Here is a 25212-nt window from a genome sequence, read left to right as displayed (position 1 = left end):
GTCCATTCTGGGCCTGAGCAACAAAAAATTAGCTGCTGGTTCTGCTGAAGTGGTCCGAACCGGCTGAATCCCACCACTGTAACTACCCCAGTACCATTCACAGTATCTCACCTTGCCTTTCTTCCCTTGACAATCTTCTCTTCAGATAATGTTTTTTGTTCTTTAAACTTCTTTCTTTTTGAGGATCTCACCTCTCTCTAAACTTTCCCCTCCTCTTGATCCATTCACTCTTCCTTCTTAGATTTGTTTTGCAATTTAATCTATATTCATTCTCCCTATGACATCAACACACTTCTTTTGAACTGGCCATTTTGATATTCGGTCCGCATCCTTTTAGCCCAGAGACTTTCTTGAAGCTCTCTCTTCTTGTTTTACCACACCCACCTTTGCTTTTTCCTGACGTACCCAACTCTCAAAAGTGAACAAACTGCTTCTATACCTGGCCATTTTCACTTTTTTAAACAACACTAATTTGTTACAACTGACCTCTACACTGTGCACTCCTACAAAATCTCATTGGCATAGTAAATCACCTTGTGCAAAAAGCATACCGAACAAGTGAGACCTGCAGCAAAATGTGATATATTCTGATCTTCCCATAGGAGGGCCATACCAGAGGCCATTCCATTGTACTCTCACTTGCTCCATTTTCTTTTTTCATTTTCAGTCAACATGCTGTAGCTTAGTTCTCCTTTGTCTCATTTTAGTCTTTCCAGTGACTGGAAGATTGGAAAGAAATTGTGGAAAGATTCTGACTTTCTCTCTGGCTGTCCTTCAGCAGGATTGCTCTCCAAAACCAGAACACAATAGGACTCTGGTACAGTGAGAAAAGCTAGCAAATGAAAGCTTGAGCTCAAAAAAATGGGCAGATTCTGGGCAGGGGTTCAGAGAAAAATAAAAACCTTTCTTAAAGTATCTCTATGGGACAGGAATTGGGGAAGGGCGTGGAATATTGCAGCATCCTCCATTCTAAGTCTTTGTCCACATCCTGTTCACATGACCCATATGTAAATATGCAGCCTACCTCATGCTTGTAAACCACACACACGCAAACATATGCAAGGGAGGAGCAGAAACACGCACACACACAGACACAACATATATGCTATATGCCTGCCCAGAGAAAGTACCCATTGTCACATCATGTCATGAACCTCCAATTTTTTTCTCCCTTTTTGTTTTGATGTTGTATGCTACCCAGAGTCTCTTGGAACTGGGGCACGTTACAAGGACTGTAAAATAAATGAACTAACAAAGAAAGGTGGCAACTGCAGAGATCATTACAGTCACCAATAAACAGCAGAAGCATTTCTAATGCCTCCATTTATCATCTCTATCCAAGAGGGAGCATAGTCAATAAATGTGTCATATCAGAAGGGCTGTTTCGAAGATTCAGGTGTTGCGGGATCAGGCAGCAATGACTGCTCATCACCCATCAAACCCCAGACTCTTCACACAACCTCATATCAACTGAAATGCAGCACCTACGGTAGCTGAATTACTTTCTCAAGTAAGTGAGACGGTCCATCTCTGTCTCACCAATCTTCCCCAGATCCCTCCATCTCCAAGTCCAGTCACCACTTCAGCCCAGAAACCAGCATGTGAAAGAACTGGCAATGATAATTGCTCCAGTCAACACTGGAGAATTTCTCTGCATGAAAAGCAATCACGGAGGCAGAAGGCTCTCCTTAGCAGTAGGCCCAGGGCAGAAATCAAACAATACTGCTCCATATAAGGGCCAGAGAACATTGTACTTTTCCATGAAGCAGTGATGAGCTTTCAGACTGAATAGCCATAGTCTAGTTTTATTTCACCAGCAACTGGTGGTTGACATCTCCAGAAGCAGGGTAAGCCGCTTTATGGCATCATAAATAAATAAAATTAGACCACAGCCATTCAGCCCAAAGGCTCATCACTGCTTCACTGATACCAGCCATGAACGCCTATATCAATACTTCTCCATATCCAGATTCGCTTTTTTTAAAAAAGCCATTTTTCCATGTACAACTTCGCACCTTCTGTGGAAAGTAATACAGGTAGTCCTAGATTTACGGCCACAATTGAGCCCCATATTTCTCTTACTAAGCCAGATGGTTGTTAAGTTAGTTTTGCCCCATTTTATGACCTTTCTTGCTGTTAAGTGAATCACTAAAGTTAGTAATACGGCTGCTAAGTGAATCTGGCTTCCCCATTAACTTTGCTGGTCAGAAGGTCTCAAAAGGTGATCACATGACCCGAGACACTGCAACTGTCATAAATGTGAATCAGTTGCCAAGTGCCCATATTTTGATCACATGACCACAGGGATGCTGCAGTGGTTCTAAGTGTGAAAAATGGTCATATGTCACTTTTTTCAGTGATGTAGTTAGCTTCGAGTGGTCACTAAACAAACGTTTGCACACTGAGGACTACCTACAGTTTGGTATAGTGGTTAAGGTGCTGACCTAGAAACCAGAAGATGCCAAGTTCTAATCCTGCCTTAGGCATGAAAGCCAGCTGAGTGATTTTGGGCCAGTTGCCAGTCACTCTCTCTTATCCCACCGCACTTCACAGGGTTGTTGTTGTGGGAAAAATAGGAGGAGCAAGGAGTAATAAGTAGGTTCTCCGCCTTAAGTTACTAATAAAGTAATAAAGGCAGAATAAAAATCTAATAACAAATAAAGCTGAATAGGGGTTCTTTTTGACCCTTGTTGAGATTTTAAGGTTTGTTTGTTTTTTTTTGCTTTAATTGAGTAGCCTTCAATTACATGACAGTCTTTTCTCCCAGGCTGCATTAATTTACCGACTCATTGCACAGATTTGCCACTCTCAAACTTCCTAGGCGAAAGAATTTTCTTTTCCTTTTCGGAGATCAGGAGCTGAAATTGCCTATAGTGCCAAATACTAACACCTCCCCCCCACACACAGACCTTTAACAGGCCTCAAAGCAGGTCCTCCCAACCTTCGTACCACTTCAGACCTACCATTTTCAATCTCATTATGCCTCTCCTTCCTCTGTTCCCTCTTCTATTGTTGTCTCTGGGTGCCCATTTGTGTGTAGTGCCAGCCCAGAGCCTTTCCACCTCTCCCTCTACAGCCATGTTTTTCAGCTTTGGCAACTTTAAGATATGTGGACTTCAGCTACTAGAATTCCCCAGCCAGCATGAATTCTGGGAATTGAAGTCCACTCATCTTAAAGTTGCCAAGGTTGAAAAACACTGCTTTATAACAAAGTAAAGCAGCATGGGCTATGGCTTCCAACAATTGTAGCTCAGAGCTGAGGCAAGAGTAAGACTGAACTAGCTCTTCTATGAAGTATCTTCACTTTTTGCAGCCCTGTAGTGCAATCACAGTGGCCATCTGCAGCCATTCCCTCTTAACAGCAAACACAGGTTGTGACTGCTGAAATCCACAACTGAACCCCGGAGAAACAAAAACCAAGGCACTCTCGAAAAGTGAGCGTGCTCATCGCCACACAATGTTGAGGATTTGGGGGAAAAGAAAAATCTAATACCTGGAAGACAGAGGTTGGAATGACTCTCTAGGTCTGAGGGGTATGCATGGCTGACTAGCTGCTGGTAGTTATTACGTAGGAAAAAAAATCATTTTTAGGTAAGGATATATTGCAACATTTGATCATAGCTTGGATTTGCATTTCCTGTAAACTTTCCTTCTTCATTCTTAGTGGAATTCACCTTTTTCTGCTGAAAGAGTGATAACTATGCAGGAAGCAAGGCTGTCTCTTCAAGTGAAAAAAATATACCGTATTTTTTTTTCTTCCATTCAATTGTGTCTGATATTTGGAGACTATCTGGACACAAGTCCCTGCAGTTTTCTTGGCAAGGTTTTTTCAGGAGTGGTTTGCCCTTGCCATTTTCCTAGGTCTGAGATAAAATCACTGACCCAAGCTTGCCCAGCTAGCTTTGCACCAGAGGCAGGACTAGAACTCACAGGCTCCCATATTTTAGCCTGGTGACTTCATCACTACATAAACTGGTTCTCTAATGCAGGGCTTTTCAACCAGTGGTACGGGTACCACCTGTGGTACATTGGCACCTGGCAGGTGGTACACGCCCATCCTAGAAAAGTGGTAGCGGGGGAGGGGAATGAGCTGAACCGGAGGCAGCAGCGCACAAGGCTGAGTGAGAGATGGCTGGAGCTGCAGGGCTGTCAGGGCTCAGTGGAAGTGCCAGGATCAACGCTTCTTCGGGGCTGTCAGGGCTCAGCGGAAGCGCCAGGATCAGCACCAGGCTCCAGCTGGAGCTCGGCGCTGATCCTGCCACTTCTGCTGAGCTTAGAAGAAGCGCCAATCACCTGGAATGTTGTAGCATCTCCAGGGTCTTGATTTACATTCAGATGCATGGCAACTGATTCGTATCTATGACAGTCACAGTGTCCCAGGGTCATGTGAAGTGACCCAAGCCTGCTGCAACCACCCAGCAGACGGGGGGGGGGGAATAAAAACCAAACACCCCCACCCCACCCCAGCTGCCAATCCTCAAACAGAAATGCTCACAACAATGAAAACCTCGGACAGGAGGAAGAGCGCCACCGGGCGGGCGGGCAGGCAGGTGTCTTGCTTGGCTGTGGCTTGAGGGGCACTTTTTTCAGTGCCATTGTAACTTCGAACAGTCACTAAGTGAACTATTGTAAGTCAAGGACTACCTGTACTTCATCAGTTTTTTCCTTTTTTTTTTTTTGGTCATCAAGTATTTGACACCTTGCTAGGCGACTGGTGGTACTCGGATGTTGCCATATCCTAAAAGTGGTACAATGGGTGACAAGGCTGAAAAGCCCTGCTCTAATACAGTATTATGTCAGGGGAAAATGAGCTGACTCAACAGGAGAATTAAACTTGCTTTAGGAAGACATAGATAAATATCTGTTCTCCATTTGCCTCATGTCCATTCACTCAGTTTCCTCATTGGCTCTGAAAAACTAATTAACCAAAAAATCGATTTATTATTCTGTTTAAGACTTTTTGTAATTTCCTCTGTGTTGGCTGAAACAATGCCTTGGAGGTGGTCAGTGGTCTGGAATGGTTTTCTTAGAGCAGCTTCTGTCTCTCTACCTCTTGTGTGTAACACATTACCACACTTGTTAATTAATGAATTGGCTCATAGGGTGAATTACTGCAATTAGCAATTTATTTATTTGGCACCATCCATGTGCATGCTACTTTACTAAAAAAAAAGGTAAGAAAAGCAAGAGAGACAGCTGGAGAACAGAAGGGACATGTAGGAAGAATAAGCAAGAGAACAATTTTTTTAGTTTATTAATTAATTCGTATTATTCTTATACCCTCCCAAATCAATCAAGTGACACAGATCAGGTTATAATTCTAAAATTATAAAACAATAAAAAACAATAAAAACACCCTGAAATCATCTGGCCTAGTGAAAAGAAGGACTAGGGGTGACATGATAGCAATGTTTCAATATTTGAGGGGTTACCATAAAGAAAAGGTGGTGGGGGGGTTTCAACCTATTTTCCAAAACACCTGAAGGCAGGACAAGAAGCAATGGATGAAAACTAATCAGGGAGAGAAGCAACTAGAACTAAGGAGAAATTTCCTGACAGAACAATTAATCAGTGGAACAACCTGCCTCCAGAAGTTGTGAATGCTCCAAAACTGGAAGTTTTTAAGAAGAGACTGGACAGCCATTTGTCTGAAATGGTATAGGGCAGGGGTGTCAAACTGCCAGCCCGCGAGCCGGACGCGTCAACAGGAAGCCACGCCTACCCCATTGCCGGCAATGGCGAAAAAGCTCCGATACGTTGTGCAACATCATGTGATGTCGCAAGTTTGACATGGGGCTTCCTGTTAGAACAGGGGGTTGGACTAGAAGAACTCCAAGGTCCCTTCCAATTCTCTTACAGGTAGTCCTCAACTTCTGACCACAATTGAGCCCAACTTTTCTGAGGCTAAGACATTTGTTAAGTATGTTTTGCCCCATTTAACACCTTTTGTGCCACAGTTATTAAGCAAATCACTGCAGTTGTTAGGTTAGTAGCACGATTGTTAAGTGAATATGACTTCCCCATTGATTTTGCTTATCAGAAGGTCTCAAAAGGTGATCACATGATCCCTGAGACACTGCAACTGTCAGAAATTTGAGTCAGTTGCCAAGCACCTGAATTTTAATCACTTGACCATGGGGATGCTGCAACTGTCTTAAGTGTGAAAAACGGTCATAAGTCACTTTTTTCAGTGCTCTTGTAACTTTGAATGGTCACTAAACAAACTGTTGTAAGTTGAGGATATCTGTATTCTGTTATTCTGTTAAATAAATGCAAACAACAGCATTAATTATTAAACAATTATTGTTACTGTTTCAATTAACTGTGCTTAGTCTTATTTGAAAATGAGATTTCAGTCTCAGGAAGTAATGCATGTGATCTTTTGCCTGCCTGTATTAATTCTATGCATTTTCACACATATTTCGGGAACGGCATGTTGCTGCTCCCAGAATGTGTGTATAGTGTGCAATATATTTCCAAGCCACAACTGAATTGGGTGTCTGAATCCCGCTCATCTGCATTTGATCCAGAAAAAAAAGTTGCATGATTCAACGCAGAAATCCCTTTCCAAACATTATTGTATTATTTCTAAGGCATGCACTATGCCTCACAGTAAATAAGGTTGACTGTTTTACAACAGTTTTTAAACCTTTCAGGCTTATTCTGTCTGTTTTTAATTTGAAGAATTCAAGCCCTGTTTTACAGAGATCAGCATACCTGTGATTTTGGGAATCAGGAAAAAATAAACAAGATATATCTTTGATGGTGTCCTTTTCATGGACTCGTCTACAAAGCAGAGAGAAAGCAAATATCTTGAGCCCAGTTTGAACCAGCAACCCTAGATATGACCAATTCCCCATTAAATCCTGTCTGCGGCCCCATGGCAGTTGCCCTATGTCAATGGCTCAGACATAAGCTCCACATGGCAAGTTTATCCCTCCTTTGCTGATACAGGCAGGCTTTCATCTCCCTTGGTGACAGCTTGATCCATGTAAGAGCTCACTCTGTGTCAGAGATTTGTTTGGTAAAGCCTGATGCTGGCCTCTTTTGATCTGTCTATCCAAGAGATTTATTACCTGGACACTGTCACTAGAGCATCTGAGCTTTTCGCATGAGTGATATATCTGTCCTTAGACATATGCACCAAAATGTGGGTGTGCAGGTGCATCTCTTGGTTTCTCTGGAGCACTAAGCACGCTGCTGGATTAAATTGCCCAAGGTGAATCTGAGCGCCGGTGGTGGAGCAAAAAAGTGAAATCTGGTTTCTCCAAAGGCAGAGTGATACAGAGAGCTTTAAATGAGGTCTTGCCACATTTTAACACATTTGCAGGGCTCAGAAACATTCCAAGGGTTACTTTAGGGAAGTACCATTCATATCTGCTTCCCTGCTTTGAGTCGGCTAGTTTAGGATGACTAGCCTGTGTGAGTTTTAGAATCAGGATCACGTGCATATTCTTTTCATGGGTGAAAAATTATCTAGGAACATTGATCACCCCACACTAGTCCAATGTTGCCTCTCCAAAGTATTTTATTTTCAATGCTACCACATTCAAAGAAAGTGAAAACTGAGATGCCTAAGTTATGTGGAATTATTTACATTGCCTCCAAGTATTGAAAGTATTCTTTGGGGAGAGCGGTATATAGATAACATAAAAAGAATAGCTTGACATGTATTGTATACATTGTTTGGTAGCAGGAAGCAAGCAATTCTACATCAAGAAAAAGACCCTTTTAGAACCACTTCAAATTATTTTGTGTACTTTGGGGTACAACTGAAAAACTAAAACTTCAGATTTCTGACCCTGGGCTACTTTGCTTCTGATTCTCTTTAGTGGTTCCTTTAAGATAAAATAATCTTTTTCTGGGTTGTTGTTTTTTCCAAATAACCCTGGGTATGGTGTGTATTAAGCACAGAGCAACACAGGAGTGACACAAATCTGAAAGCATTTTTGAGAGTAAGCAACTGTATTAAGGCTTTTGTGAATCGCACTTCACTTCATCACATACACATCACCATTATAGGAGTTTAAATACAGTACAGTGAGTTAAAGAAAAAGAAGGGATGGGGGGAAAATAAGATGGGGGGGGGTTAACAGATTTACCCAGTAGTTGAGATACAAAGGAAGTTCTCACAAATAAGGAAGGAGGGTGAATTATACAAAAAAAATATATAATGGGACGAAAGAACAGCCAGTTTGTGAGGTGGTTAAGGGACCAGGAGAGAAGTCAGGATTCTGTGAGTTCTAGTCCTGTGCTGGACACAAAGCCAGCTGGGTAATCGTGAGCCAGTATCTTTTTCTCAACCCCAAGAAGAAGCAAAGGCAAAAAATCCCTTTTAAAGATCTTGCCAAAAATTGCAGGGATTAGTCTAGGCCAGCTGGCTGAGGAATTCTGGGAGGTGAAGTCCACAAGTCTTAAAGTTGTCAAGGTTGCAGACCCCTGGTCTAGACCAGGGCTTTTCAACCAGTGGTACGGGTACCACTTGTGGTACATTAGCACCTAGCAGGTGGTATGCGACCATCCTAGAAAAGTAGTAGCAGGGGAGGGGAATGAGCTGAACCGGTGGTAGCACCACACAAGCCTGAGCAAGAGATGGCTGGAGCTGCAGGGCTGTCAGGGCTCAGCAGAAGCACTAGGATCAGCACCAGGCTCCAGCTGGATCCTGGCGCTTCTGCTGAGCCCAGAAGAAGCGCCAATCAGCTGGAATGTTGCAGCATCTCCAGGGTCTTGTGATTTACATTCAGATGCTTGGCAACAGATTCATATTTATGATTCATATATTTGGTCATGTGAAGTGACCAAAACCTGCTGCAACCACCCAGCAGACGGGGGTGGTGGTGGAATAAAAACCAAACACCTACCACCCCAGCTCCCCGCTGCCAATCCTCTACAGAAATGTTCACAACAATAAAAACCTCGGACAGGAGGAAGAGCGCCACCGGGCAGGCAGGCAGGTGACTTGCTTGGCTGTGGCTTGGGGGGCACTTTTTCAGTGCCATTGTAACTTCGAACAGTCATTAAGCGAACTGTTACTTCTACCTGTATTTCATCACTTTTTTCCTTCTTTTTTTTTGTCATCACGTTTTTGACACCTTGCTAGGCGACTGGTGGTACTGAAATGTTGCCATATCTTAAAAGTGGTACAATGGGTGAAAAAGTTGAAAAGCCCTGGTCTAGACAGTTAAGCAGCATACTAAAAAGCAGAGGCATCACCTTGTTGACAAAGGTCCATATAGTCAAAGCTTAGGTTTTCCCCTATGGCTGTGAATTGAACCATAAGGAAGGTTGAGCACTGAAGAATTGATGTTTTCGAATTGTGGTGCTGGAGAAGACTTGTTGAGAGTCGCTTGGACTGCAGGGAGATCAAATGAGTCAATCCTAAAGGAAATCAACCCTGACTCTTCTTGAACCCTGAAGTTGAAGCTCAAATACTTTGGCCATCAAATGAGAAGACGGGGCTCATTGGAAAAGATCATGATGTTGGGAAAGATTGAAGGCAAAAAGAGTAGCAGGTGGCAGAGGATGAGATGTTTAGGCAGTATCATTGATGCAACCAACATGAATTTGAGCAAACTCCAGGAAATAGAGTGCAATAGGGGCATCTGACGTTCTGTGGTCCATAGAGTCACAAAGAGTTGGACACATCTTAGCAGCTGAACAACAAAATCCGACAGTTGCCAGTAGTCAGCACTGACTTGAAGGGCCACATATATAAAAACAGAGTAAGAACTCATTGTTCCTGTTCAACTAACACTAGAATTAGCACTTAGACTTATATACTGCTTAACAGTGTTTTACAGCACTCTCTAAGCAGTTTACAGAGTCAGCATAATTGCCCCCAACATTCTGGGCCTTAATTTTACTGACCTTGGAAGGATGGAAGGCTGAGTCAACTTTAAGCTGGCCAGGATCGAACTCCTGGCAGTGGGTAGAGTCAGCCTGCAATACTGCATTCTAACTACTGTGCCACCACAGCTCTTTGGTAATAGTTGGGATTAGTTAATGTATTGTAATAAGATTGTCTTTCATTGGGTTGAAATAATATCTCTATTCCTCCATTAAAATCTTGAGTTCAGTGATGGAGTAACCAAGAAGTAAAATGTTATTTATCTCTCTTGTTGCAGCCTCAGATGTCTAGTTTGTGCTTATTTATTCTCTGGGCAGAGTCTGTCTAGTTCAGCCTACGTAGAGGATTGAGAAATTTATTTATTTATTTATTACATTTATAGGCCACTCATCTTGCTGTTCAAGGTGACTCAAGTTCTTAGAGAGATGGGAGTAGGCCTACAGATAGTTAATTTACAGTAGCCGTGCTATGTCTTTCAGCTTAGGAAGCAAAATCATTTTTTTTTGCAGATGAAAATCAGTTATTAGAAAATAAAACCATGTTTATTTTAAAACTGGTTTTTAAGCAATTAATTATACAATGTATGTTAGCTAAAAAGACCAGTGAATAAAAATGAAGTCTGATATGAGTTCATGTATTTAAAATACTGAATCAGAAGACCTTTATTTCTTTCTACCAATGGGGAGGATACAGTGCATTCAAAAACTTTGTGGGAATAGCTTGTGCCTGAGAAGGCATTTGGCAGAATTCTGATTAAAAGAGTACAGAAGGTGATAATAAGCTCAGAAGCTCTGATCTTATTTTCCAAATAATCTTATTTAACATTTTTTTCTTTCCTCTATAAAACATATTCAATAATAAAACCACCAATTTATGTTTTAAATGCAACCCAAATCACCACCAAATTTGCATGTCTATTAAAAAGTTTTCAAAATCTTGTTTCCTCTGTTTATAAAAGTCTTTCAATAATGAGCTACTTGTGTTACTTCTAATAATTGATAAAAATACTAGAACTTGCTCAGATATCTTATTTACATATATATAATTTTTGAGCTAAACAGTAACAGAAGGGAAGTCTAGCTTTATACTGGGTAGTGAGTATGCAGGATATATTTTTACTCTTCAGTCAGTTACTGAGAAATCTATGTACGTGACAAGGAAAATGTATTTGATCTTCATAGATTTAGAGAAAGTGTGTAATAAAACAAATTATTATTAATTAATAATTAATAATTGCCATAATTTCCAATCTTCCCCTCGACTGACACAATAAAAGCTAGGCAATAATTAAAACATCAGTGATAAAACTATATGCAAATGTATTTCATGTTTAATGTATTTATAGATAATGTTTGTGGTGAGCCAGAAGTTGTTGATTGTGATGAGGGTAGAAGTGTGTGGAATATGTGCATACATTTGTGTGAGGCAATGCTATGTTGTTGAATGAAAACCTTAATGGTTTGCAGTGAATATTAGATATACTGTAGATGCAATGAACAATTTCTTATCAAAAAGCAAAACAGTCAGATTTGACAGAGAAAACCGAATTTTAAAATGCACACTATACATACATGATGAAAAGTTAGAGCAAGTAAGCAACTTTGTGAAGCTTAATAGAACGTCTACTAAAACATTTAAGTGAGAATGAATCAAACATAAGATGTGTGAAAGCTGTAGAAAGGTACATAAAATCATTTGTGAAACAATAATCAAATTTGTCAAAATAAACAAAAAATGCCTGTGCATATTTGCACACTTTTGTCAACTTTGCTATTGGGAAATTAAATTTGGGGGTTTCGGAAGAGATATAAAATAAGTTGAAGGTGTTAAAAATATGGGTTACCGTACTTAGGAAGAGTGAGGCAAATTAAGAGGAACTAAGATTCAAAATGAACAGCTGCTGGATTAGAGTAGGTGGACTACAAAAATGAGTGACTACAGAAAGTGTGATGATGTGGTTTGGTGAAATAGACAGTGAAGAAGGATCCAGTTGCAAAAATGTAAAGGCAGAGTAAATGGGTCAAAAAGTATGGAGTTGATGAGAATCTCAAAAAGAAAGAAGTGAGAAGGTTAAACAACAGAAGACAATGTACAAAGCGATGCATCAGTATGGTAGAAGCATCAGTGGTTTGCAAAGACAGGAAGATATGGAATGACCAGTATGCCTTAGATTTACAAGTTGTTTGTCCTTTTCTGCATTTTGCATAATCTCGCAAAGGTAATAACATAATGAATATCTATACATGTATATATAAATCTATACAAATAACTAAATACTTGATGATTATGAAACTCAAGCATCTGTTTGAATGTAAAAGAAATGTATCTTGTGATGAAGTCTTGTAAAATTATTGTGGCAATTATTAGCATTTGTGAACATTGACTAAGTTGGACAACCGGTCAAGGCATAATTAAGTGTCAATCTGAATATATTCATAAGTGCAAAGAGCTACTCTTATTTAAGAAATAACATGCTTGAATAAATCCGCATTGTATCTGTTTGTAAATTGAACAATGCTATTTCTCACTGACTGGATTCACAAATGCACTAAGCTGCTGCTTATATTGGATGGTAAATATCTGATTCTGGGCTAGGTAAAATACATTTTTAGGGCAGAACTAAATAATACACACACACACACACACATATGTGTGTGTGTGTGTGTGTGTGTGTGTGTGTGTCAAATGCTTGTTAACTATTTTAGATTACCTTGCTAGGCCCCAAACATGGGACAAATCTTTATTTCCTGTGTCAGCCTAACCTGAAGGCCATTGACAGGCAGTAGTCACACCGGTGACAGCTCATATTTGTGTAAATTTTAAATTGCTAACAAAGAATTAAGGGAGACTGATATGCATTTCAAACTTATTAGTTTTCATCAGTCAGCCATACCCTTCTGAGATTCGAACCTGGGCTGATTGCACATTAGGCAGTTGTTTTCACCTCTAGGCCACAGGCTCTCTCTCGCTTTGTTAGCTGAGAAGCAAGGGGAGATATGTGTCAAATGCTTGTTAACTATTTTAGATTACCTTGCTAGGCCCCAAACATGGGACAAATCTTTATTTCCTGTGTCAGCCTAACCTGAAGGCCATCGACAGGCAGTAGTCACACTGGTGACAGCTCATATTTGTGTAAATTTTAAATTGCTAACAAAGAGAGGGCCTCCTCAGGGTGCCTCCGGTCAGAGAATGCCGGCTGGTGGCCCCCAGGGGGAGGGCCTTCTCTGTGGGCGCCCCGGCTTTATGGAACCAACTGCCGGTTGAGCTCCGGACGGCACCGGATCTTCGCTCCTTCCAGCGCGGGCTATAGACCCATTTATTTGAACAAGCTGGCCTGGCCTGATGGGGGAACGTTAGGGTTTTAATGGGTTTTATATTGTAATTAAGGGACGCGGTGGCTCAATGGGTTAGGACGCTGAGCTTTTCGATCAGAAGGTCGGCAGTTTGGCGGGTCGAATCCCGAGTGCCGTGTAACAGAGTGAGCGCCTGTTACTCGTCCCAGCTTCTGCCAACCTAGCAGTTCAAAAGCACGTAAAAATGCAAGTAGAAAAATAGGGACCACTGCGGTGGGAAGGTAACAGCGTTCCGTGCGCCTTTGGCGTCTAGTCATGCCGGCCACATGACCACGGAGACGTCCTCGGACAAGCGCTGGCTCTTCGGCTTTGAAACGGAGATGAGCACCGGCCCCTAGAGTCGGAAACGACTAGCACGCATGTGCGGGGGAACCTTTACCTTTACCTTTACCTTATATTGTGATTGTTTTAATTGGGCAATTATTTAATCCTTTTTTAACTTTTGTATTTCTATTTATATGCCCTGTTCACCGCCCTGAGTCCTCCGGGAGAAGGGCGGTATATAAATTTAATAAATAATAATAAATAATAATTAAGGGAGACTGATATGCATTTCAAACTTATTAGTTTTCATCAGTCAGCCATACCCTTCTGAGATTCAAACCTGGGCTGATTGCACATTAGGCAGTTGTTTTCACGTCTAGGCCACAGGCTCTCTCTCACTTTGTTAGCTGAGAAGCAAGGGGAGATACACATATCCCCCTTGCTTCTCAGCTAACAAAGTGAGATAGAGCTTGTGGCCTAGAGGTAAAAACAACTGCCTAATGTGCAATCAGCCCAGGTTCGAATCTCAGAAGGATATGGCTGACTGATGAAAACAAATAAGTTTGAAATGCATATCAGTCTCCCTTTAATTCTTTGTTAGCAATCCAAAAAATTTACACAAATATGAGCTGTCACTGTTGTGACTACTGCCTGTCGATGGCCTTCGGTTAGGCTGAAACAGGAAATAAAGATTTGTCCCATGTATGGGGCCTAGCAAGGTAATCTAAATAGTTAACAAGCATTTAACACATATCCCCCTTGCTTCTCAGCTAACAAAGTGAGATAGAGCTTGTGGCCTAGAGGTAAAAACAACTGCCTAATGTGCAATCAGCCCAGGTTCGAATCTCAGAAGGGTATGGCTGACTGATGAAAACAAATAAGTTTGAAATGCATATCAGTCTCCCTTTAATTCTTTGTTAGCAATCCAAAAAATTTACACACACACACACACACACACACACACACACACACACATATATACATAATTTGAGATGTGTCCTGCATTAGTTGTAAGCCAAAAATTTATAAAACTGTGGCCCATGCACACAAACATGTTGCCTATATTTGCACTATTTAATAACGTATTTGGTTTGGTTACTCCTAATTACAATATATAATAGAAATCCAGCAATTGGTGATATTAACTCAGACAATTAAAGCATGATATGTGGACCATGATGTTAACTTCAAAGGCAGGGTGTTTGGCTGACATTTAATTTCCCATAAAAATCAGTGGGAGTAGAAAACCTTCAAACTGAGCTGAATTATGTTCTTGTTCCCATGTTAAATTATTTAGTCAGGAAGATATTGCATATTTAAATACTGAGAAAAGAGCATGCGTTAATATCCACAACACAATTACATAGAAAACCTAAGCAAAGTTCATTACCATCTGTAATTCTAGTCAGATAATAGCGGAATGCAAAGAGTTACTCAATTATTGTCTAAACGTTTTGAATTGGTACACTCCCTTTCTACTTAATTGCAATCCAGGGTACTTTAATTGCAGCAGCGACCAAGGAAGATTTGTCTTTGTTCAAAAGTTCAACTTAGGAAACTACTAATTATTTTACATAATTTAATTTAATCAACTCAAATATTCAATTATTAAATTAAATAATTAAGGGGAATGATGTAAACATAACATTTATTTAAATGGGTCTGAATGACCTTGGGGGGGATTTTTTGATTAAAGTTAACCCATCCTATCCTTGATTATAAAGAGACTGTTTGGTGTAGGCTAGTTCTAGTCCTGTATTAGCCAGCTGTGTGACCTTGGGCAGTCACTCAGCCCAAGGAAGAAGGCAATTGCAGACAACTTCTGAAGTCTTCCCAAGAAAACTGCAAGGATTTGTCCAGTGAGTCAAGACTGACACAAAGGGACATGCATGCACGCCCACACGCCCACAATTATATAGGTTATATATTCCTGTAGAATAGCAAACCACAAGGATTCCGACAACGATAAAAGGGAACAAGACCTGCCTTCTTCCCTTCACACAGCAATTCACATCTCTTCTGGATGACACTTTCAGTTGTGGTATTCACAGAGGTGTGGAAAAATTGAAAGTAGCATATGTTCTAGTGCTGAAATTAACAATGCAAATTAATTTAATTAAACAGAATTAACATAACATGCACTAATTACATTTCATATAATGTAATAACAAAGAAGGGGAAGGGAGAAACATGACCGATCAGCCTGTGTAGCAGTTTAACCAGCTACTAAAGGCTGGGTTTCTTCAACATCGTATTTGTTTGTTTGTTTATCTATTACATTTTTAAACGTTCATAGGTTGTTCATAAACGTCCCATCGTTCATAGGTTGTTCATAAATGTCCCATCGTCCTGTGCGCTCCCACAGGGAGGGGCTTTTCAGGATACCGCCGGTTAAGGAATGCCAGCGGGTTATTCCCAGGGGAAGAGTGTTCTCTGTGGGCGCGCCGGCCCTATTGAACCAACTTCCCACAGAACTTAGGACTGCCCCCGATCTTCGCTCATTTCGCCGGGACCTGAAAACTTGGCTCTTCGAGCTGTCTGGCCCAGACTGAGGGGTTTTAATTTTTATTGGGTTTTAGTTTTAAATTTCGGGGACTTGAATTAATTAATTGTTTTAACTGATTGTATGTTATGCTTTTAATTTTCCCTGTAAACTGCCCTGAGTCCTATGGGAATAGGGCGGTATATAAATTTAATAAAATAAAAATAAATAAATAAATAAATCTTCGTAGGATTTCTCTCCCAATTCCATAGTATCTGTAGAAAGAGAAAATGTAATATAACAAAATGAAGAAAACCCTATCCTCTATTGGGAAAATTCTTTGGTTCAAGAATAGCCAATTTGAAATCTGGAAAAAATATCTAGGGGATGGCAAAATTTTTATATACTGTATTGGTTTTCAGAAAGTGCCCTTTCTGCTGTCAGGTCTGTCCCACCTATGATACTTTTTGTAGAAGCTGATATGTGCACCCTGTGTAATACATTTCTCCAAAGACTAATAGAAACATTACACTTGGAGAATCAAGTGACATTGTCAGCATCAAAGGGGAATGTTTTGAAATCTCGGTGTCATACTTGGATGGACCTAGATTAAGAATCCTTGGAGCCTTTGGCAAAACAACTTGGAGCTGGGATAGGATGAAAAACTGCCAGTATAGGTTTATTGATAGGATTACACACTAGCTCACGAAAATGGTCCAGTGCAGACCTGTGCACTGGAAAACCCTTTTTCAAGATGGACCTGATAGACATGGACCCTGTGCGATGTCTCTCAGGCCTGAGAAAACTTGGAGAGAGTTTATTGGATTAGTTTCCAGTCTGTTTCTAAGCTTTTATTTTCAGCTACCTCATTCCGGGTCCACAACTTCACAACAGGTCCCTTGACTATTTAACATAATACAGTAACACAATAAATGCAGAGGATGGAAGTAGAAATCTGAATTTACAGACTTCATTCAGGTCGCTGTTGACTCCTGCTAACTACGTGGACAATTTATTAAGTTACCATCAGCACCCAATATCAGCAGCCTCCTGGCTCAAGGAGAGGTTTTGGTACTGCTGGTTAACAACTGCAATCAAATTATTTGATTTGATAGGTTTTGGACACTTCTGCAGGTGACCGATGCACTGCTTCTGCGTTGGCTCAGTGCCCATGTTATCACATGCCAGACCCTATATGGATAGTGGAGCTTTTAGCTTGCCCTATTGTGGCATAAGAAGAAACCCTGCAGAAAGATAGTTTTGCAACAAAAATATCTGGAGCACAGAGCCAGTGTTTCACTGAGGCTACTCTCCTACCTCCCAGCTCCTGGGTTCGATTCCTCTCCATATACCACACCATCCTCTCATTATTGTTTTGAGTGAGCCAAGAGGGAAATTTTATTTTGCTCCATTTATTTGACAAGGTACATGAGTCATTCCAATTGCAGCCATTTGAGCAGCGACCAATGTTAACCTATATAACTCAGATTAAAAGAAACAAATAAGGAAAGCAATATAAAAGTAATGATTCAACTCTCCACTGAAAAGACGACACCATGTAAAAAATGGGAATCCAGCTGTCAATGGTCTCAAACTAAAACAAACGTTGCTCACTAAAAGTAGCTGGTTTTCAACTCATCTCACAGTAATGCAACTTCTTTGTTTTTCTTTAAGTCCATTAAACAGATTTTTTTAATTAAAAGAAGTTTATTTGTTAGACTTGTAATCCACCTTTCCTCTAAGAGCTCAGGGTGAAATACAAGTTGTCCTCAACTTAGAACTGGTCACTTAGTGAAGATTCAAACTTACAGTAAAGGTAAAGGTTCCCCCGCACATGCGTGCTAGTCGTTTCCGACTCTAGGGGCCGGTGCTCATCTCCGTTTCAAAACCGAAGAGCCAGTGCTTGTCCAAGGACGTCTCCGTGGTCATGTGGCCAGCATGACTAGACGCCAAAGGTGCACGGAACGCTGTTACCTTCCCACCGGAGTGGTCCCTATTTTTCTACTTGCATTTTTACGTGCTTTCGAACCGCTAGGTTGGCAGAAGCTGGGACGAGTAACAGGTGCTCACTCTGTTACGCGGCACTCGGGATTCGATCTGCCAAACTGCCAACCTTGTGATCGACAAGCTCAGTGTCCTAACCCACTGAGCCACCGCGTCCCTTCAAATTTATGACTGACCCCCCAAAAGCTACTTACAATCTAGTTTCTAAGTTCCAATGTTTGGTGCTTGCCCCTCCGCAGTCATATGCCTGCATTTTCCGTGCTCAGCAACAGCCCCACATTTGCAATGCCCCACAATAAACTGTGACCACAATTTATGATATTTTTGCAGGAAACTGACATTTACTTCCGATTTCCAGCAAAAACCACCCCAGAGTGAACAATGTGTTCACTTAACCATTACCACAAAAAATATATCAAAAAATCTAATCCTGTCATGCGGTGACCCACTTTATGAGTCTCACAATTTGTGACCATAATTACAGGCTCAATTACTGTCGTAACTCAAGGACTACCTCCTCCCATTTCCCCCCCCAAAGAGCGGCAAACCTTGGGAGGAAAGGATGTGCTGAGGGAGAGTCCACAGCTATGATATTATTATGGTTATTGTTGTTATTTGAAGTTGTATGCCACCTGACTCTGAAGAGTACTATCCAGTTGTGCTGCAGACAATCACAGATTGATACAAAACTGCTCCTGAGCATTTAAAACAGCGATGCACAGTGGTGGGATTCAAATATGTGAACAACTGGTTCTCCATGCGGATGCCGCTTCCAGAAGTCCATTCTGGGTCTGGGCCACAAAAAATTAGCTACCGGTTCTGCCAAACTGGTGCAAACCGGCTGAATCCCACCACTGGCGGTGCAGAAGTGTTCCCTGGATGAAGGGGAGCATCGCTCAAAGCAACTGTTTCTTCCTAACAGAAGCTGAAAGTGATGGGTCTATTTTTTCAATCAGATGTCTATAATTCCTGTCACCTTGCATATAAAACAGGGGAAAATATATAAGCAACAAAAGAATAATTTGTAGATGAAATCATCCCAGCATTTGTAAATTTCTGTCATTTTTCAAAACAGGAGTCATCCTAACCAGAGCTCTTTCACTCAAGCAAACCTTGCGATCCATCTATTTATATACTTTGTTGTAAGGCAACAACAATATTAACAATGAAGGTTCAGAAACAGCAGGTGAACTGCAAGAATAGGCGTATTCATAGAAAACTCTTGTGATGGTCAGCTCTGGCTTCCTTACTAAATTTCAAGTGCAGAATATTCTGCGGTAGGAAAATATCTTACAGTCATGGGATTATTCATTATTCAGCTCCCTTAGCTATACCTCTACGCCCTGCAACTAAATTGCACATTCAGAAATAGGTATTGTGGCTCCCTGGATACAACTCCAGGACTGCTTGCAAAACAGGCTTTTATTGTATAGTAACATGCTTCATTCATGGGATTTTTAAAAGGGAACCAGGGGGAAGTTGGATTGCACATCCCCTTATAACCCCTTGTGCTTTCATCTATTTCTTCCATTTTTTCCCCTTCATAGAATATGTGCTAACAGAGGTCGGAAAAAGAATAATGTGTCGTCCTCTTTTGAATGATAACAATAGAAGTTATTTATCCAGAAGCATCCAAGCATCCAATAGGTTTAACTGGGAATTAATATCTCCCAGATTTGAACCACACACACAAATTCACACATTTCCCTACCTCCGTGGTGGCAAACCTATGGCATGCGTGCCACAGGTGGCACGCAGAGCGCTTTCTGTGGGCACGCATACTGTCACCCCAGTCCTAGGCCTTCAGCTAAGTTTTATAAAACCTTTTTGTTTTAGGCCTCCACCACTGTGTGCAAAAAAAGAAAAGAAAAGAAAAGGTTCAATCAATCAATTTCAACTTCTTGTGGGGAAAAAAAAGATCTCACAAAGTTGGAATTGATTGATTGAACTTTTTAGTCCCACCCAGTCTGCCGTTACCACCGCAGCCATGCCCACCCAATTGGCCACGCCCACCCAGCACCCGACAATACATAAGTGGGTTTTGGGTTGCCGTTTGGGCACTCGGTTTCTAAAAGGTTCACCATCACTGCCCTACTTCCTTTCTGTGAAAGTGTGTTAAGTAGGACTTCCATTTTTTTTCCATACCAGGTAAAAGGTAAAGGTAAAGGTTCCCCCGCAAATGTGTGCTAGTCGTTTCCAACTCTAGGGGCTGGTGCTCATCTCCATTTCAAAGCCGAAGAGCCAGCGCTAGTCCAAAGACGTCTCTGTGGTCATGTGGCCGGCATGACTAGATGCCAAAGGGGCACAGAGCGCTGTTACCTTCCCACCGTAGTGGTCCCTATTTTTCTACTTGCATTTTTACGTGCTTTCGAACTGCTAGGTTGGCAGAAGCTGGGACAAGTAACAGGTGCTCACTCTGCTATGCGGCACTTGGGATTCGACCTGCCAAACTGCCGACCTTCTGATCGACAAGCTCAGCGTCCCAACCCACTGAGCCACCGCATCCTTTTTCACCTTTTTACCCTTTTTACCTTTCCATACCAGGCAGGAACACAAATGCCAAAGTCTTACTTGAGGCAGAAGACCGAAGGATATTATTTGATTTGGCATCCCACTACCTTCTTATTTACCCACTCACTCATATCTTAATCTATTCCTGGGCTGTGATGAAGGACAACATAACAACACTAAAAACCTCCTAGAGAGGGTTCACAATACGGTACGTGCTCAGCCATAAATGCAGTTTCTTTGGTTTCAATTCTGCATGTTGTGCCAACCCAATCAATCATGCTTTGTTCAAGAAACCAAGTTTAACAAAATCACGACAGCATAATCTGTAAACCCAGCCTTGTCATTTGAAGACAGTGATTAGATAGGAGCTATTTCACAAAACTGCCAGCTATCCGATCTTTCATGGGATTTAACAGTAGAAGATAGAATTATTGCTGTGGCCTAATCCTTTTGTCTGTCTTATTTTGTGGACTCCTAAACAATTCAATTTTTATTCAAAGGAAAGCTCCCTGGCTGTTGCAAATGTTACGGTTTTTGTTTTCTTTCTTTGGGCCTTCTCATCTTCATCTATAATCTATATTTTCTCTATAGCTCTCAGAATCTAGAGAACTGATTCACAGAGTGAAGGCACTCAGTTCAAACACTTCTTCTCCTGAAGAAAATCTGCATTTGAGGAGGCAGCAGCCACCCTTGTAGCTACTCAATAAAAGTAGGGAGACCTTCGGATTAGGCTCAGTTCCTGGTGACTACAAAGCCATGTCCAGATGGTTTTGATAACAAAATAGAAGGTACTTTTTAGGAGCACCCATAGTCAACTAGTATAACAGGAATACCAAAATGACAGAGTTGGAGGGGAGCTTGGAGATCTTCTAGTCCAACCCCCTGCTCAGGCAGGAAACCCTATGCCAGGGGTGTCAAACTCACAACATCATGTGACGTGTCTTGACATATCATGACTTTTTTCCCATTGCCGGCAACGGGGTGGGCACGGTTTTGGCATGACGCATCTGGCCCTCAGGCTGGCAGTTTGAGACTCCTGCCCTATGCCCTTTCAGACAAATGGTTGTCCAATCTCTTCTTAAAAACTTCCAGTGTTGGAGCATTCACAATTTCTGGAGGCAAATTGTTCCGCTGATTAATTGTTCTGTCAGGAAATTTCTCCTTAGTTCTAGGTTGCTTCTTTCCACCTATTGCTTCTTGTCCGGTCTTCAGTTGTTTTAGAGAATAGGTTGACTCCCTTTTCTTTGTGGCAACCCCAGAGATACTGGAACACTGCTATGTCATCTCCAGTCCTTCTTTTCATTAAGCAACTATTCTTCAAATGTTTTAACCTCCAGTCCCTAATCATCTTTGTTGTTCTTCTCTGCACTCTTTCTAGTCTCAACATCTTTTTTTACATTGTGGCATCCAAAACTGGAGGCAGTATTCCAAGTGTGGTCTTACCAAGGCATTATAAAGTGATATCAGCACTTCATGTGATCTTGATTCTATCCCTCTGTTAATGCAGCCTAGGACTTCATTGGGTTTTTTGGCAGCTGCAGAACACTGCTGGCTCATATTTAAGTGATTGTCCACTAGGACTTCAAGATCCCTGTCACAATTATTAATTTTGAGCCAGGTACCACCTATACTAGACCTGTGTGTTTGGTTTTTGTCTTGCCTAAACAAGACATAACAATCAAGACATCATAAAATGTTATGTGTAAAGAGGAAAAAATGGCAAGGCATAAGCCAACCTCAGATATTCAACATCTTTACCAAATATGCCTTCTAAAACCTGAGAAACTAGATAACATTTAGAAGCAGCTTAGGAAAAGACCTCCCTACTTTACTGAGTGTATATATAAGAAGGGGGAAGAGGTACCGCACAATCAGACAATTCTGTCATTGTAGCCAATTAAAAGCAATTCTAGTTCTTCTATGTAGTTTCCTAATCTGGTTTACCTACTTGGGCTGACAGCAAGGCCAGGCATTTGATTCAATTTAGAATGAACAGAATGAAATTTCTTCACAGTTTAAAAATTAGTTTGGTGATAACATAGGCAGGATTTGCTATATTGAACAGGGTTTTTTTGCCGGGGCAACCACCTATGGTCTTGGAGACACTCCTGATAGAAATTATATTACGTTGGCTCCAGGATAAGGGTGCCGATCATTCTCAAAGAGTAGGTGCCTGATGTATATAGTTTCACCATTCAAGGTGAAAGATGAAACAGAGTAGGGATGGGGATCAAGCTAAATGCAAGTGAAGGACTATTTATATTAAATAAATTTACCCTGTACATCTTCTTTTCAATGAACAGCCTTACAGGTTTTCATATCCACTTCAAAACCTATTGATAAGAATATATGCATTCATATCTGAGCACAATGATACCAACATGGAAAAAAACCCCATATGTTATGAGTCACAATGCAAACTCTACCCTTTCGCACAACTAAAGTATGAAGGCAATGGAGCTTGCATCATAAGACCACATACAAGTAGTCCTTGACTTATAACCACTCATTTAGTGATTGTTCAAGGTTAGAAAGGCACAGAAAAAAAAGTGACATGATCATTTTTCATAATTAAGGGCCTTTGCAGCATTGCCATGGTCATGTGATCAAAATCTGGGCACTTGGCAACTGGCATGCATTTAAGATAGTTGCAGTGCTACGTGATCACCTTTTGTGACCTTCCGACAGGCAAAGTCAATGGGGAAGCCAGATTCACTCAACATCGTTGTTACTAACTTAACAGCTGCAGCGATTCACTTAACAACTGTGGCAAGAAAGGTTGCAAAATAGAGCAAAACTCACTTAGCAGCTGTCTTGTTTAGCAACCGAAATGTTGAACTCAGTTGTGGTCCTGAACAGTGGACTCCCTGTACACATTTTGTCACTTGCCTTTTGTCATTCATCCCACCTCAGCTGGGGAGCTGAGGCTAGAGGTTCTATCTAGTTGTTGGATTCTCATTGTTTGTGAAAGCAGAAGAGGCAGAACCAACGTTGTTGTTTTTTTAACTAGGTCCGTGCCAGCGCTATTGCACAAGATGCTGACCAGAACTATGACTACGCCAGCAACAGCGTGATCCTGCACCTGGATGTAGGTGATGAAGTCTTCATCAAGCTTGACGGCGGGAAGGTTCACGGTGGAAACACCAACAAGTACAGCACATTCTCCGGATTCATCATCTACCCAGACTGAGCTTTCCTCGCTCCAGTTTTTCCCTCCCTGTTTTCCCTCCCCAAATCCTTTCCCTGTGAGTCAGCTTTTATTCTTCTTGCCTTTACCATCTCTGTGGATTCCCAGAGGCTCCTCCTGTAAGCTCTGGTCAATGGAGGATGAATCAGAAAAACCTGGAGACACGGTGATTCTACCCTCCCCATCCGGTCTCTCCCATGGAAGGAGGGTGGGTGAGATGGGACTTTCTCTGCATGGGGAAAATCAGGGAGGGGGTGGAAACAGGGTAAACTATTATTATATTATGGTTGGTGGCCCAATCAACCAGAGGTTTAGATTGGGTTTGTCATTGATTATTATTATTATTATTATTATTATTATTATTATTATTATTATTATTATTATTATTATTATTATTATTATTATTATTATTATTATTATTATTATTATTATTATTATTATTCATCGCACAGTCAGACAGATGTCGTTTTTGTCTACCTGTCAAGTCCTTACCAAGGACCTGGGATAAGCAGATGTGGATGTTTGAATTGATGGTATTACAGATATTGTCGCAGGATGGAAGCAGTTCCTAGTAAGGCCGCAATTGATAATAGCGCATTTGTCAATGCCAATGGTGTTCAAGTGGTGTGCCAGTTGTTTTGGGATTGCGCCTAAGGCACCTATATTATTATTATTATTATTATTATTATTATTATTATTATTATTATTATTATTATTATTATTATTATTATTATTATTATTATTATTATCATCATCATCATCATCATCAGACCTTGGTCAATAAAAGGAGTGTCCCTAAGAGAGATAACTTCTAATTTGGGAACTTGGGTTACTTTGGGGTGAAAAAAACCTAATTAAAGGATGGAACCAAACCCCTGGCAAATTCTACAAAATTCATTCTCTCTGCATATATACAGTACTCCTTCCCTAAATAAAAGTGGGGGGAGTTTTATCAGCACTCTGTTTCATCTTTCACCAAATAGAAGTTATTGCATTGATGCCCCTTCTTTCCTCCAAGAAGCTCAGGATAACTTATAACCTTACAATTATCCTAGGAGAGATTTCAGTTTCAGAGTGGCCAGTTTAAGATCACCCAGCCAGCATCATGGCTAAATGGGAATTTAATTTGGGTGTCTTAACTGAGAGCAGTATCATTTCATGGAGCTATGCTGGCTCTAGATGCTACAGATATTTTCAATCTCCCTGCCTTCTTTAAAACTATATTGATTAGAGTGAGCTGCTTTTTTTGTGTGTGTGTGAAGGGGTTACATTTCTACAAGAATAATCTGTTGCAGAGTTGCATTAAATGCCAATGGTGGGCAGGGCTGAAGAAATGACGGGCAGGGCCAAAGCTGAAAAGGTGTGGGACCATCCACCTCTCTTTATCCAACACCACAATAATATTTTTTGTCTGACCCTTTCCCCTTCTGTCTCACACATACACACTGTCCTCCTCACCCATCCCACCTACATGTTCAAGTGCTGGTGAAGAGACACATAATCCTCATTAAGGATCTCAGCTGATGACTAGCAAAAATAGACCATGATTTTCCAGGTAGAATAG

At 41.0% G+C, this 25212-nt stretch overlaps 1 protein-coding gene across 1 annotated transcript in view; it reads left to right on the top strand.

Moving 5' to 3' along the window:
- Positions 1-23651, top strand: part of C1QL4 (complement C1q like 4) — a gene marked incomplete at both ends in the record, with an annotated part of 32997 nt that extends 9346 nt beyond the window's left edge. The window contains one exon of the mRNA XM_081321138.1: positions 23472-23651. Within this exon, the coding sequence (XP_081177264.1) occupies positions 23472-23651 (180 nt within the window). The remainder of the gene's footprint in view (positions 1-23471) is intronic.
- Positions 23652-25212: the final 1561 nt, after the last annotated feature.

This window comes from Vipera berus, assembly GCF_964194415.1.
Source record: "Vipera berus genome assembly, chromosome: 2".
Taxonomy (NCBI): Eukaryota; Metazoa; Chordata; class Lepidosauria; order Squamata; family Viperidae; genus Vipera; species Vipera berus.
This window is presented reverse-complemented; position numbering and strand designations above follow the sequence as displayed.